Source organism: Pristis pectinata, chromosome 9 (assembly GCF_009764475.1).
Source record: "Pristis pectinata isolate sPriPec2 chromosome 9, sPriPec2.1.pri, whole genome shotgun sequence".
Lineage (NCBI taxonomy): Eukaryota > Metazoa > Chordata > Chondrichthyes > Rhinopristiformes > Pristidae > Pristis > Pristis pectinata.
Genome location: NC_067413.1, coordinates 54,776,329 through 54,788,528, shown reverse-complemented (window position 1 = coordinate 54,788,528; position 12,200 = coordinate 54,776,329). Strand labels below are relative to the sequence as shown.

The 12,200-nt window shown below is 37.7% G+C and overlaps 1 protein-coding gene across 2 annotated transcripts in view; it reads left to right on the top strand.

Moving 5' to 3' along the window:
* Positions 1 to 11,930, top strand: part of itga9 (integrin, alpha 9) — a 421,660-nt gene extending 409,730 nt beyond the window's left edge. For both annotated transcript variants that reach the window (XM_052022797.1, XM_052022798.1), the window contains one exon: positions 2,918 to 11,930. In XM_052022797.1, coding sequence (XP_051878757.1) covers positions 2,918 to 3,016 — 99 coding nt within the window. In that variant the 3' untranslated portion in view covers positions 3,017 to 11,930. The remainder of the gene's footprint in view (positions 1 to 2,917) is intronic.
* The last annotated feature ends 270 nt before the right edge of the window (positions 11,931 to 12,200 follow it).

Sequence of the window (12,200 nt, the reverse complement as noted above, 5' to 3'; positions counted from 1 at the left end):
GTTTCCCATTATTTCTTCATTTATATTCTATCCTACAATGTAGCTGCTGTTGGAAGGCCTTTAGACTACTCCCACAGTGATTTCTTTCCCTTGCTATTTTTTATCTTCACCCAAACAGGTGAAATATCTTGATATTCTGAACCAAGATTATTTTTCACTGCAGAAATTTACTTTTATTAACACAGCTACCCCATCTCCATTTCCTGACTCCCTCTCCTCTGAAATGTCAAAACCCGGAATATTAAGTCTCATAGTTGCTCGCCTTGTACTGGTTATCAGATCATTTCTTATCATTTCTATCAGTGACAACAATTTGTCAGTCATGCTTCCTATATTCAGATACAGAGCCTTGAATTTTATTTTTTTAACAGTTTTTCCTATTCTGGTCTAGTTGAAGGGGCACTTTTACATTTGGATGTTCTCTCTCTTCCTATCACACTCTTGCTAACATTATCCATTATATTAACCTATACTATTTTCTTATATCCTTTCTGTTTAACTTTCTAAAGTTCTCCTCACCTGAACCCTCATCACTGCCCCCCTACCCTACCTCCCCAGCCCCACACTATTTAGTTGAAAGTTGGTGATCTGGCAAATTGCCAATTAAAAGACCTTGTTCTGTGTAGTTTTGCTGTACCATTTCCACACAATGATCTCTGAAGTTGGTAGCACAGGAAGATATGTCAGTAAAGAAGGCATACAAAATGCTGATGTTCATAAGCCAGAGCATAGAGTATAAATAGAATATAACAGCAGGAAGGTTATGGTACTGCTTTAAAAAACATTGGTGAGACCCCAACTAGAATATACAGTTTTGGTCACCATAATATGGAAAGGACATGATTGTTCTGTAGAGGGTGCAGAGGGGATTCACCAAGATGTTGCCTGGGATGGAACATCTCCATTATGAGAAGAGGCTGGGTTTGTTTTACTTGGAGTGGAGAAGTCTCAGCGGGGGTATCTGATACAGGTATACAAAATTACTGGGGGGGGAAGAAGAGGTAGTCAGTAGTAAACCTTTCCCCATAGCAGAGGTGTCTGTTACCAGAGGGCATATGTTTAAGAAAAGGAGTAAGAGCTTTAGAGGGGATATAAAGAAGGTTTTGTTTTCACCAAGAGAATTGTTGAATTTGGACTGTACTGCCTGAGAGGATGGTGGAGGCAGAGACTTTCACAACATTTAAAAAGGATCTAGATGAGCACTTGAATTGCCAAGGCACAGAAGGCCAAGTGCTGGTAAATGGGATTAGTATAGATGGGTACTTGATGATCAATGTGGGCTGAAGGGCCTGTTTTGGTGTTGCATGATTCCATGACTCCATGATTCCATCACTATACTTTAAAAGTACTTCATTGTCTCTAAAGCATGTCAGGTCATACTGAGAATATGCAATATTGCTCTTCTGTTTCTGGTACTTACACTGCATTTCTGGCACTGCCTGTTTATATTTTAAATTACAAGGTTTTATAGATTTTTCTTTGACATGAGAGCTAATTTTCTGACCCAAGCATAAAATCAGAAAATTACCTTGTAAGTAATTCAAAGAATGAAAATGTTACCAGAAAACATCACAGAAGCTTAAAGTCTTTCAAAGTCAATAAGCTTCAGTTCTCCACAACTGTTGATAATCCTGTCACACTTAACAAAGCTACACTTAGAGTTATTTTTATTGCTATGATAATATTTATGGTAGAAAACATTTATGATCAAATGGTTATTTGCGGAAATGGTGAAAATCGCTTAGACCGTGAAAATTGTTGTGTTCCCAGACTTTTCCCTCAGTTGAGATCAGATTTCCTTGTATAAGTTGAAAGTGAGGCCAGATGTCAGGCTTAGCAGTTGGGGTGTGATTTCACCCGAGGCAGAGGGGCTGTAGAGGTTGTCTCCTATCCTTTGCTCTCTGTGGATACTGACAAATGTGAATTTTTGCTAAGAAGTTTAAATTAAGATAACATCGGACCTATAAAAAAATAGCAGTTGAAAGGAGAGGCTTCCTGTACATGAACACATCCTTGTGTCCAAAAGTTTTCAACATGATCACTGAGATTTACATAAGCAAACTTCAGGCATTAGCAAAGCACAGAAAAATAAAAATAGGCAAAGTTGAGAACTTGCAATGGTAGCTCTTCCTGAAGAGAGTGCAGCAGAGAATAGATTCAATGACCTCGGTTTCATGTTGAGTTTACCTCCCTACTGGAATTGTGACATCACTGAATTTATTACGTAAACAAATCTGCTCATTTACCACAAAACTCCATAGAAAATAACAGCTAAAGTTCATGTTTAGTTGAGGCTTTTGTAAACTGTAAAATACTGAAGTTTAGAGGCCACTACAATATAACACATTTAGTGCTATTGAAGGAGGATGAATTTCTGGATAGCATTGTTAATGATGGCCACTAATATTTTTCTTCTCATTCCTATTTTCTCATGATCAGCAAGATGATTGTTACCAGCACTGGGGAATATCACGTTCTCCATTTTCAGTACTTTTTGTCAGCGATTCAACTGATTTTACTTTAATTTGAATTCATGTGACAGAAGCCGATGCAAAATAACTGCTCCCCACAGGCTTTTCACATTCGATGTTCCTGGCAATACATGTACTTACTGCTTTTAAAGGTCACTTCAGTTTACCTTGTGTAAAGGAATAGGTTCACTGAGGTTTCCTGCGATGAAGACAACTTCAACACCAAAGCCAGTCAACCTGCCCAATGAATCTGATTAGATGGTGTTGGTGGATTAGAACATAACCTCTGAGGATGATTAAACACAAGATAAATAACTATATGCAAAGGGTAAAAGGCCAACATTGATCATAATTACATTTGCCAAATCTAAACTCTTTTAAGTCATTCCAAAATTGTGTATATTTGTTTTGGACTCTGATGCATGCTGCTTTCCTTTTTTGCCTAGATGGGCTTCTTTCGTCGAAGGTACAAAGAAATCATTGAAGCTGAGAAGAACAGGAAGGACAGTGAAGAAAGTTGGGACTGGGTCCAAAAAGACCAGTGAGCTCCAGATAATTAAATCATGTGACATGCAGCAGACAACTAATTGATCCTGCTCTTGAGTCTTCCATATGTGGAAGAAGGGATCCTTCTCCAGATTTTTGGAGAATTGATAATTGAATATTTGTGTAATTCGACAGCTGGAAGCATTCCTGAGGCAGACACTGCAAGCAGAAGATTTGTTGTGTGGTTCTTAGGCTTCCTTTAAAACACATTGATGAATTAAGAAAACAAAGTGCTGTGGAGACTAGAAATGGAAGAGAATAGGATCTACAACAATACAGCCCTCAGGGGATAAATTCTCTTTGTGTGTTCAGTAAAGAGGAACAAATATTTTTATAAGAAAATAACTTGTCTGTCCAAATGTTTATTCCTTTATATTTTTATCCAAATGTTTTTATCCAAATGTAATTTACTCATATTCAGTTCTTTATCACACTCACTGCACTGATGTCTTGCTCAGAGCCTGAGTGATGACAAGTTGATGAAGAAGCTATTTTGCCAGAAGCTCTTTGCAGTAAGGTCAACCTTGATGATGAAATTCACGACCACTTGCAGAGTTATCGACCACTTTCAGTACTGTATATACTTTGCACTTTGCCTCAAGCTATTTTCCATTATCTGCTGTATGAAACAATGAGTTTGTATTGTTGTACACTATAAAGATACACTTTTCAGCCTATTGTGGAGGATGGGAGACAGTAGAGGAAGTACTAATAGGCTTCGTGCTCCAGATTTAGGTCAGAGAAAATGATTTCTGTGTCAGGCCATAATTCAGAGACTCCCCCCAACCATCCCCCCACCCTCCAAATCAGTTGAAACTATACCATGTGTGGTTGTGTTAGAATAAAGCTTGCCTATAATACTCAATAGCATATGGATAATCTACTGATTTTTACCGTCAAATCTCAGACAAGAAAAACGGCTGCCTACATGCATTTGTAGAGGAAAGTAGTGCTAGTGAAATAGTGTGCAGTTAAGGATGCAACACATTCAAGAAAGATATGTGAGAAGATTGATAAGGAAAGGAGAATAAAATGACTTCTGTATTGATACAGAATTCCTAAAATACTTATCACACACAAAGTTATTGCAGAATTATTTGTAGAATGAGATGAGGGGAGGAAGGGAAGGGAGAAGAATAAGGACTGGAGAGAAAAAAATAGTCAAGTGGGGGACTCAAAGGTGCCTGAAGACAGAGGAAAAGGAAAAGTGCGAGGAGGTAATGTGAAGCATCTGCCAATAGCAGAACTGAAGGTTTAAGATATTTTTTATGTTGTGGAAAATAATGGGAAAAGCATTTGCAGGTGATAAAAAGGAGATAAATGAATTAAACAGGATAAAATTTTGAATGCTGGGGGAATTGAGGGCTCTAGGCAACTGGCGCAGAAGAGCAGAAGAGGCCTGGAGCACATCAGCCATGATCATATTGAAAGGTGGGTCAGGTTTGAGGGGCTGAATGGCCTACTCCTATTTGCATATATTCTTGTAACACAGTAGAGAGGGGTAATTCCCATGGTTTGTGCACATTTGGAATGTGTTATTTTCTGTTCATTCCTCTTTAATAGAATCATGAAAGGAAATCCTTAGTTTGAGTCTCACTGAATCTTGACCTTTCTGGTTACTGAGATGCCTGTGCAATACGGAAATATGATACTAATGAAAGCAATACTCAAGCATTGTGATGGAAGTTTAGTTCTGGAGCTTTCATTCATGTTCTTGTTACCTTAACACTTGACTATTCCAAAGCAATCCCAGCAGCCTTCCTTCTTCCAGTCTCTGTAAACTTGAGGTATTCCAAAACTCTTGCCCTCCACTCCTGTCCTAATTCACACCCAGTTTTGTTTACTCAGTATCCCTGTTCTCACTGCATTACATTAGCTTCCAGACAAGCAAGTTTTGAAATTGTCATCCAGGATTTCAAATCCCTCCATGCCATTGCCATGTAATTTCCTTCCATCCTCAGGACCTTCAAAATAACTGCTCCTTGCACATTCCACTGATTTAATCATTCCACCATTATTATTGACCAGATGGAGTAATATTGATCTGATGGAGGTATATAAAATTACAAGAGGTATAGACAGGGTAAATAGTCACAATCTTTTCCCAATCCCAGGTGTATCAAAACCAAGAAAGCATAGGTTTAAGATGAGAGGAAGGGTTCTTCTAAAGGGCGTTGAGGGGGTAAGTTTTTTTACACAGAATGTAGTTGATATATGGGACTCACTGCCAGAGGAAGTGGTTGAATCAGCTATGATTACTACATTTAAGAGGCCTTTAGACAGGTAGTTAAATGGGCAAGTCTTGGAAGGATATGGTCCTGATGTGGGCAAATAGGTCAGCATGAACACATCCTCCTTTAAGATGCTGCAATAAAGGCTCTTGCCCTAACATCTCCTTATTTGACATGGGAGTAAATTTTGTTTGATAATGCTCTTGTGAAGCACTTTAGGGCGTTTCATTACCTTAAATGTGCTATATAAATGGAAATTGTTGACGTGTTGTCATGTAATGACATTCAGTTGTAAAATTTTAGTAGGTTATTAATTTTCTGACATTGAATTATAGTGGACTGCATTATAAATGAGAGTAATTCAAAACTATTAGGGAATTCAGTTGACCTACTTGCAGTTTGCAATCTCATTGACTGAAGCTCTGGGTAACAGCATCACTGAACTTCCTTTATAATGTAAGGAAACCAAAAAGTCTATCTGAACTTGATGTGAGCTGTGTGCTCAGTGAGGTTCAGTTCACTGCAATATTTAACAAAGTAGATCATACTAGAAGTCAGTGATAATCATTCACAGCTTTACATTCAATGAGATTTTATTTATTTGCATGTGCTAGTAATATGTATTAAGCATAGATGGATGTATCTGCAACATTGATGTGAGGGGGCTAAAGCAATAATGCCATTTGCTTGATGAAGCTTATGTCACAAAGGTGGGTCTCTGGAATTAGATCACAGTTGAGGCATGATTGTATTGATTGTGGAACAGATTTAGGTCTGAATGGCCTACCCGCATTTCACCAGGCTGTTGCCTGGATTACCGTGTTTCTATGTTTCTTCCTATGTTTTTGAGGAGCCACTGAAAGGGAGCAGGCAGGGTCCATAGATGCATATTCTAATATGGCACTCATTGGTAAATAATAATAAAGAACAGATATGCAGTGGGAAAGTAAATGGGAATGTAATTACCACTAAGGTGCACTTTCTATATATGTTCTGTGACCTGATTGACTCAAACTCTGGATTGTTTGCAATGTACTTTCCTTCTGCAAGGAGTGCAGGGGAAAAGGACAACAGAATCTCCAATGTGGGTCTAAATTAATGAGAAGTCAGTTTCTTGCTTTTTTATGTAGAATGGCATTAATGCTCTTTAATATTGGTTGATGATTAATTAGAAGGAAAGATACAGATATAAAATGGAATTTCCACAATAAAGCAAACTGGTCACTGCTTCAATAAAAATAAACAACCTGTCAAGTGCATTGATTCCATACTCCTATGTTCATAGAAAGTTCAGGTGAATAAGCTAATGTTATGTTAATTCTCGTAGGGATTGGAGGCTCACAGAACAACTATTCAACTATAAGAACTTCATTGTATAGAAGTTCCAACCAGTGGAGTTTGGGTCTAAATTGCACACCTTGATAATTGGTCAAGAGAAAGAGTTAGACTCCAGACTTTATTTTGAAAGATAATGCAATTGCTATGGAAACTATTGATACATCCATCTTCCAGTTTAAAAGACTGAAAAGAAAAATGTCTTAATTTCTTGTGGCAGTCAATGAATCCAGTTATTAAGCTAATCTTATATTGTTACTACTAGCCCATTAAATGGCAGTGTTTAGTCTTGCATTGTCAGAAAATGTAGCTTTGCTGCTAAACATAATGACATAATTCAAGAGGTACCATGTTCCATTTATTGCTGGTTCATTATCCACTTCAATTTCAATCCATGGTGTGCTAGATCAGTTTTTTTTGATTGAGGAGCTTCAAAGATATGGGAAAGATTTTCCATGCTTGGGCTGATTGATCTCTCAGTGTGCACTGCTTGTTGTCATTGTTGCATGTTGTGAATCCTCAAGTGAAAAAATTCCCAGCAAATTCTTTACAGACAGATCCCATGTTGTTTAAAAAAATGTTTTTTATGTACTTGTCAGCTTTGGCACAATGAAGCAAACTTGCCTTAGAGTCTTGTGGTTGAGGTGCTGTTTTTCAGATGAGACATAAAACTGAGATTCTGTCTGCCTTCTTAGGTATATGTTAAAGAGTCAATGGCACTGTTTTGAAAAAGAGTAGGGACCTGGCAAATATTTAATCTTTGATCAACATCACTAAAACAAATTATCTCACTGTTACTTTTGTGACAGAGGATGCATTCACACAAATAAGTTGCTAAATTTTCTATTAAAATCATGACTAATTCAAAAGTATGCTTTTTCTCTTGTGATAAACGTGGTCATCAAAACATAGTATAAACAAAAAATTCTTCCTCAGAGGTCCTGGTTAAAACACAAAACAAAAATGGACAGATTGTCAAGATGACACATTTCTGAAGACAAACACATGCATGAGAAAACAGTTTGAGATAAGGCAAGGCAAGGACTGATTAGGGATAGTCAGCATGGCTTTGTGTGGGAAATCATGTCTCACAAAGTTAAATGAGTTTTTTGAAGAGGTGGCCAAGAATTTTGCTGAGGGCAGGGCTGTAGACATTGTCTGCATGGACTTCAGCCAGGCCCCACATGGTAGGCTGGTCTGGAAGGTGAGATCACATGGGATCCAGGGTGAGCTAGACAATTAGACAAAATTAGCTTGGTGTAAAGAGTCAGAGGGTAGTAGTGGAGAGTAGTTTTCAGATTGGAGGCCTGTGACCAGTGGTGTGCTGCAGGGATCGGTGCTGGGTTCACTGTAGTTTGTCATCTGTATTAACAATTTGGATGAGAATGTCACTGACATGGTTAGCAAGTTTGTAGATTACACCGAAATTGGTGGTATAGTGGACAGCAAAGAGTGTTATCTAAAAATACAATGGGATCAAGATCATCTGGGGAAGTGGGCCAAAGAATTGCAGATGGAACTTAACTCAGACAAGTGCAAAGTGATGCATTTTGGAAAGTTAAACCAGGGCAGGACTTAGACAGTAAATGGCAGGGCACTGGGGAATGTTGTAGAACACAGACCTAGGGGTACAAGTACATGGTTCCCTGAAAATGGAGATACAGGTAGACAAGGTGGTAAAGAAGGTTTATAGCATGCTTGCCTTCATCAGATGGGACATTGAGTATGAGAGTTGTTACTGCTGTATTGGACATTGGTGAGACCACACCTGGAATATTGTGTGCAGTTCTGGCCACCTTACTCTAGGAAGGATATGATTAAGCTAGACAGGATGCAGAAAAGATTCACAAGAATGTGGCCTAGAAGCTGAGGGTTGACATTATAGAGAGTTATAAAATTATGGTGGGCATGGATAAGGTGGATGATCACAGTCTTTTTCCCCAAGGTAGGGGAGTCTAAGACTAGAGGGCATAGCTTTAAGATGAGAGGGGAAAGATTTAAAGGGGACCTGAAAGTCAAGTTTTTTACACAAAGTGTGGTGGGTATGTTGAATGAACTGCCAGAGGAAATGATAGAGGTGAGTTCAGTTACACTGATGAAAAGATATTTGGACAAGTTCATGGATAGTAAAGGTTTAGAAGGATATGAGCCAAATGCAGGCAAATGTTACTGGTTCAGGAAGGCACCTTGGTCAGCGTGGACGAGTTGGGCTGATGTCCTGATTCTCTGCTGTACAACTCTATGACTTAACTCTAGTGACAGTAAATGTTCAGTGTTAGTAATAGTGAATTCCACTATTAAGTCTTGGGGGAAGCCTTTGAGAAAGAAAGGTAAGATGTCACCAAGATTGCTTCCATTTATATAGCATTAGTGGGAAAACTGCTTTAACATACAGAAAATAAAACCCTCTTGTCACAGCAAACTGTGACCTGGAAACTTCCCTTTGGCCTCAACAAACAACTTCTCATTATGAAAGACCTAGGTTGCGGGACAAATTTTTAAAAATGTAGCTGATTTATCAATAAGAGACATACATTTGCAGAAATATTATATTTACTTTTACTGACTGGGGTAATTTGCAAAAGTCAGTTGCTGGGATGTGGGGGGAGCTACTTAAAATATACAAACACTTTCAATAACTTTTTGAAAAATGTAAAATCTGTCATTCAAATATCTTTATGGAGCATTTCATCTTAGTAATTGTCAAGTTTTCCAATACACACCCCTTAGTCTACTGCAGCTCATCTACAGATGTGGTTGGTTTGGTTCTCAGGGACAGCTGCAGAAACTGGTGAGCTGGGGTCTGGGATTGGATGAGCAAATGACAGACTCGGGTGGCCAAGGGGGATGTCGGCGATTCCAGAAACAGGAGCAGATTGGACAATTTGGCCCGATGTAGCAGAGGCCTAATCTGCAATATCACCATTTACATGGGGCCTTAGTTATTATCCAGGAGTAGACAGTTGCTTCTCTTTTGTAAGAACAGATCAAAATCTATGAATAGCTAGATGAAAAAAGACCAAATGTCCTTCCAGTTCATTTCATGCCTTTCTGGTCATTATATGAGGAACAACAATCATGGTTATCAATTATACAGCTTATAGCAGATCCAAACATGTGGTTATAGAAATTGCCAGTGCTGTGAACCATCCTTCCAATAGCAAATATCAACTGAACAGAATTTTATTCAGAAAGATTTATCCCCACATTGATGTCCTAAAGAAGTTATGCTTATCTAATGCATTACAAATGGGTCAAAACATTTGCACTATAATTTATGCATGACATATTTCAATGTAAAATGACTTTGATCACAGCAACTTCTGATCATCTGTTGATGGATACCACAGGAACAAAACTCAATATAATTCCTACGACAGGGTGTCCAAGAGCCACACTTAATTCTGTGTTCCAAATCTTTTGCACATAATGCAGGTTGCTTATATTAACATTCTTGGTGTTAGTGTAGATTTATCAATGACACAATTGAAAAAAGTTAAACAAATTATAAAATAAATAAAAATGCAAATAGAATTAAGAAGCCTGATGTTTAAGGGCTAATTCCAAGGCTGCAGGGTAATGGGTGGACATCCCTTCTCTATCTATGCCATTTGACATAAGGGCATGATTTTAGATTTGACTTTTGCATCAGCTGCTTGGAAAGTGATTTCTTCAGTATCTTTCATTCATTTTATGTGGATCAGTTTTTTGTTTTGAAAAATATGTTAAAGATATTCCTGAAAGAAAGCTTTGTATATTATTCAATTATGGTGTACTAACAATCCACTTTAGGAAATGAAAATATAGTTTCATGTTATAATAATAAAACTTGGAGCACATATTTATAAGACACAACTTTCACAGTCAAAGTACTAAGTAGTCATTGTAATATTATGGAAGAATATGCCAAAATATGGATATATAATATTGACTGTATCATGTGACCAATGATGTTTATTTCCTTCCACTAGTAACTGATTGGTTTTGAGTGATCTCTTCGACTGTTTAATTTTTTTGTCTTGTCCTCAGACGCTTGAGATTGTTGTCTGTAATATCCATTTAAGATCTTCTTCCACTTAAGAGGCTAACCACGGCTTCAGAAAAGTTCTCTCACATTTCCAGAAAGTGTCCCTAAAGTAGCTGGCCAGTTGCAAGACTTGGACTATGTCTGATTAACAAGTAACAAGTTCCCAGCCCAGGTCTGAAGAAAAACCTCATAAAGTATTTAACAATTTTATAATTAATTTAATTAAATATTCCCTACACTGTTGAAGTCAAATATGTGTAATCCTGAGTCCCCTTAAGCTTCAGACCATTACAGTTATATATGTTACTGTAGCCTTATGTCACCCAATTTACAAGTGAATCCAGCGACCTGTGCTTCAGTATGCAAACTACTGTGGGTTGAAGGAATTGCTACGCTTGTAATTTTAAATGAACTGTGTTTTCCCCAAATAAGGCCCGTCAACACGAAGTTACCATTTAAAAAGACGATAAGTGGGGTAAAATTGTTCTTTGTCAATTGCACTAAACAGAGTTAGAGTTAATGGGCAGTTCATTCAAAATCACACCCAGTGTTTTCCATTGGTGCCAATGAAAGTTGGGTGTGCGGTTGAATAGCTGAGTCGGTTTCATTCCCTTTGCATATTGCAGAGAAGCAAAACTTGTTCTGCTTCAAGAAACAAAAACATTTTACAACCAATGAAGAAAAAAGCATTGGTGACAATAATTAATATTGTCGTAATGGGACTGTATTCTGAAGCTCACAACTTACCTTAAAGCATATATTTTAATGATTTCCAGTGGATTTGGAGTAATTAATACCATATGGGAATATTTATAGTTATCTGCTTGCTTAATTAAATAGTGATGAGTTTCACAACTACTCTTCCTCTCTTCAGAAAGCCCTGACTTGAGGGGATGTTAATCTTTGGTTGCTGGCAGATGTGGGGGGAGGGTTTTCATCCAAGACCAATGGGTATGCCAGAGAATAACAGTCAAATGGTGGGAGCTTGATTTATTCACTTTCACTGGTTCAGGATATCTGCACACAATTGAAGTCCCTTAACTATCATCCCATTAAAATCAACACAGAACTGACTCTAACTCCCTGGTCTGAGTGACCTAATGTCATGTAACCTAGTGGAGCTTTCAGAATGTTTACATGTTGCTGACCTTGTTGAGCTGCATTATAGGCACACACAGCACTGCATACAAATAGCCAAATAAGTCTTCTGCTTTTATTTCTGATTGGAAAATACTACTACTGTTTGTTATTATATTTGGGATTTGATTTTTCATGTTGTTACTTGCTCATTCCAAAGTATATTTATTGTTATTTCCATCAATTTTATAATAAATTAATTCATATTGTTACTCTGGTATTCTACATTGTTCATGTTCATTCGTGGGATGTGGGCATTGCTGGCAAGCAAACATTTGTTGTTTCTCTCTAACCTCCTTTGCAGTGAGTGCCCATTTCAGAGAACAGTCAATGACATTGTTATCTGGACTTGTATAAAACAACAGGGTTTTGGTAATTGGTTTATTAACACAATTTACAACAAACCAGATGGTCACTATTATGATTACTAGTTTTTTTTATTTTGCATTTATT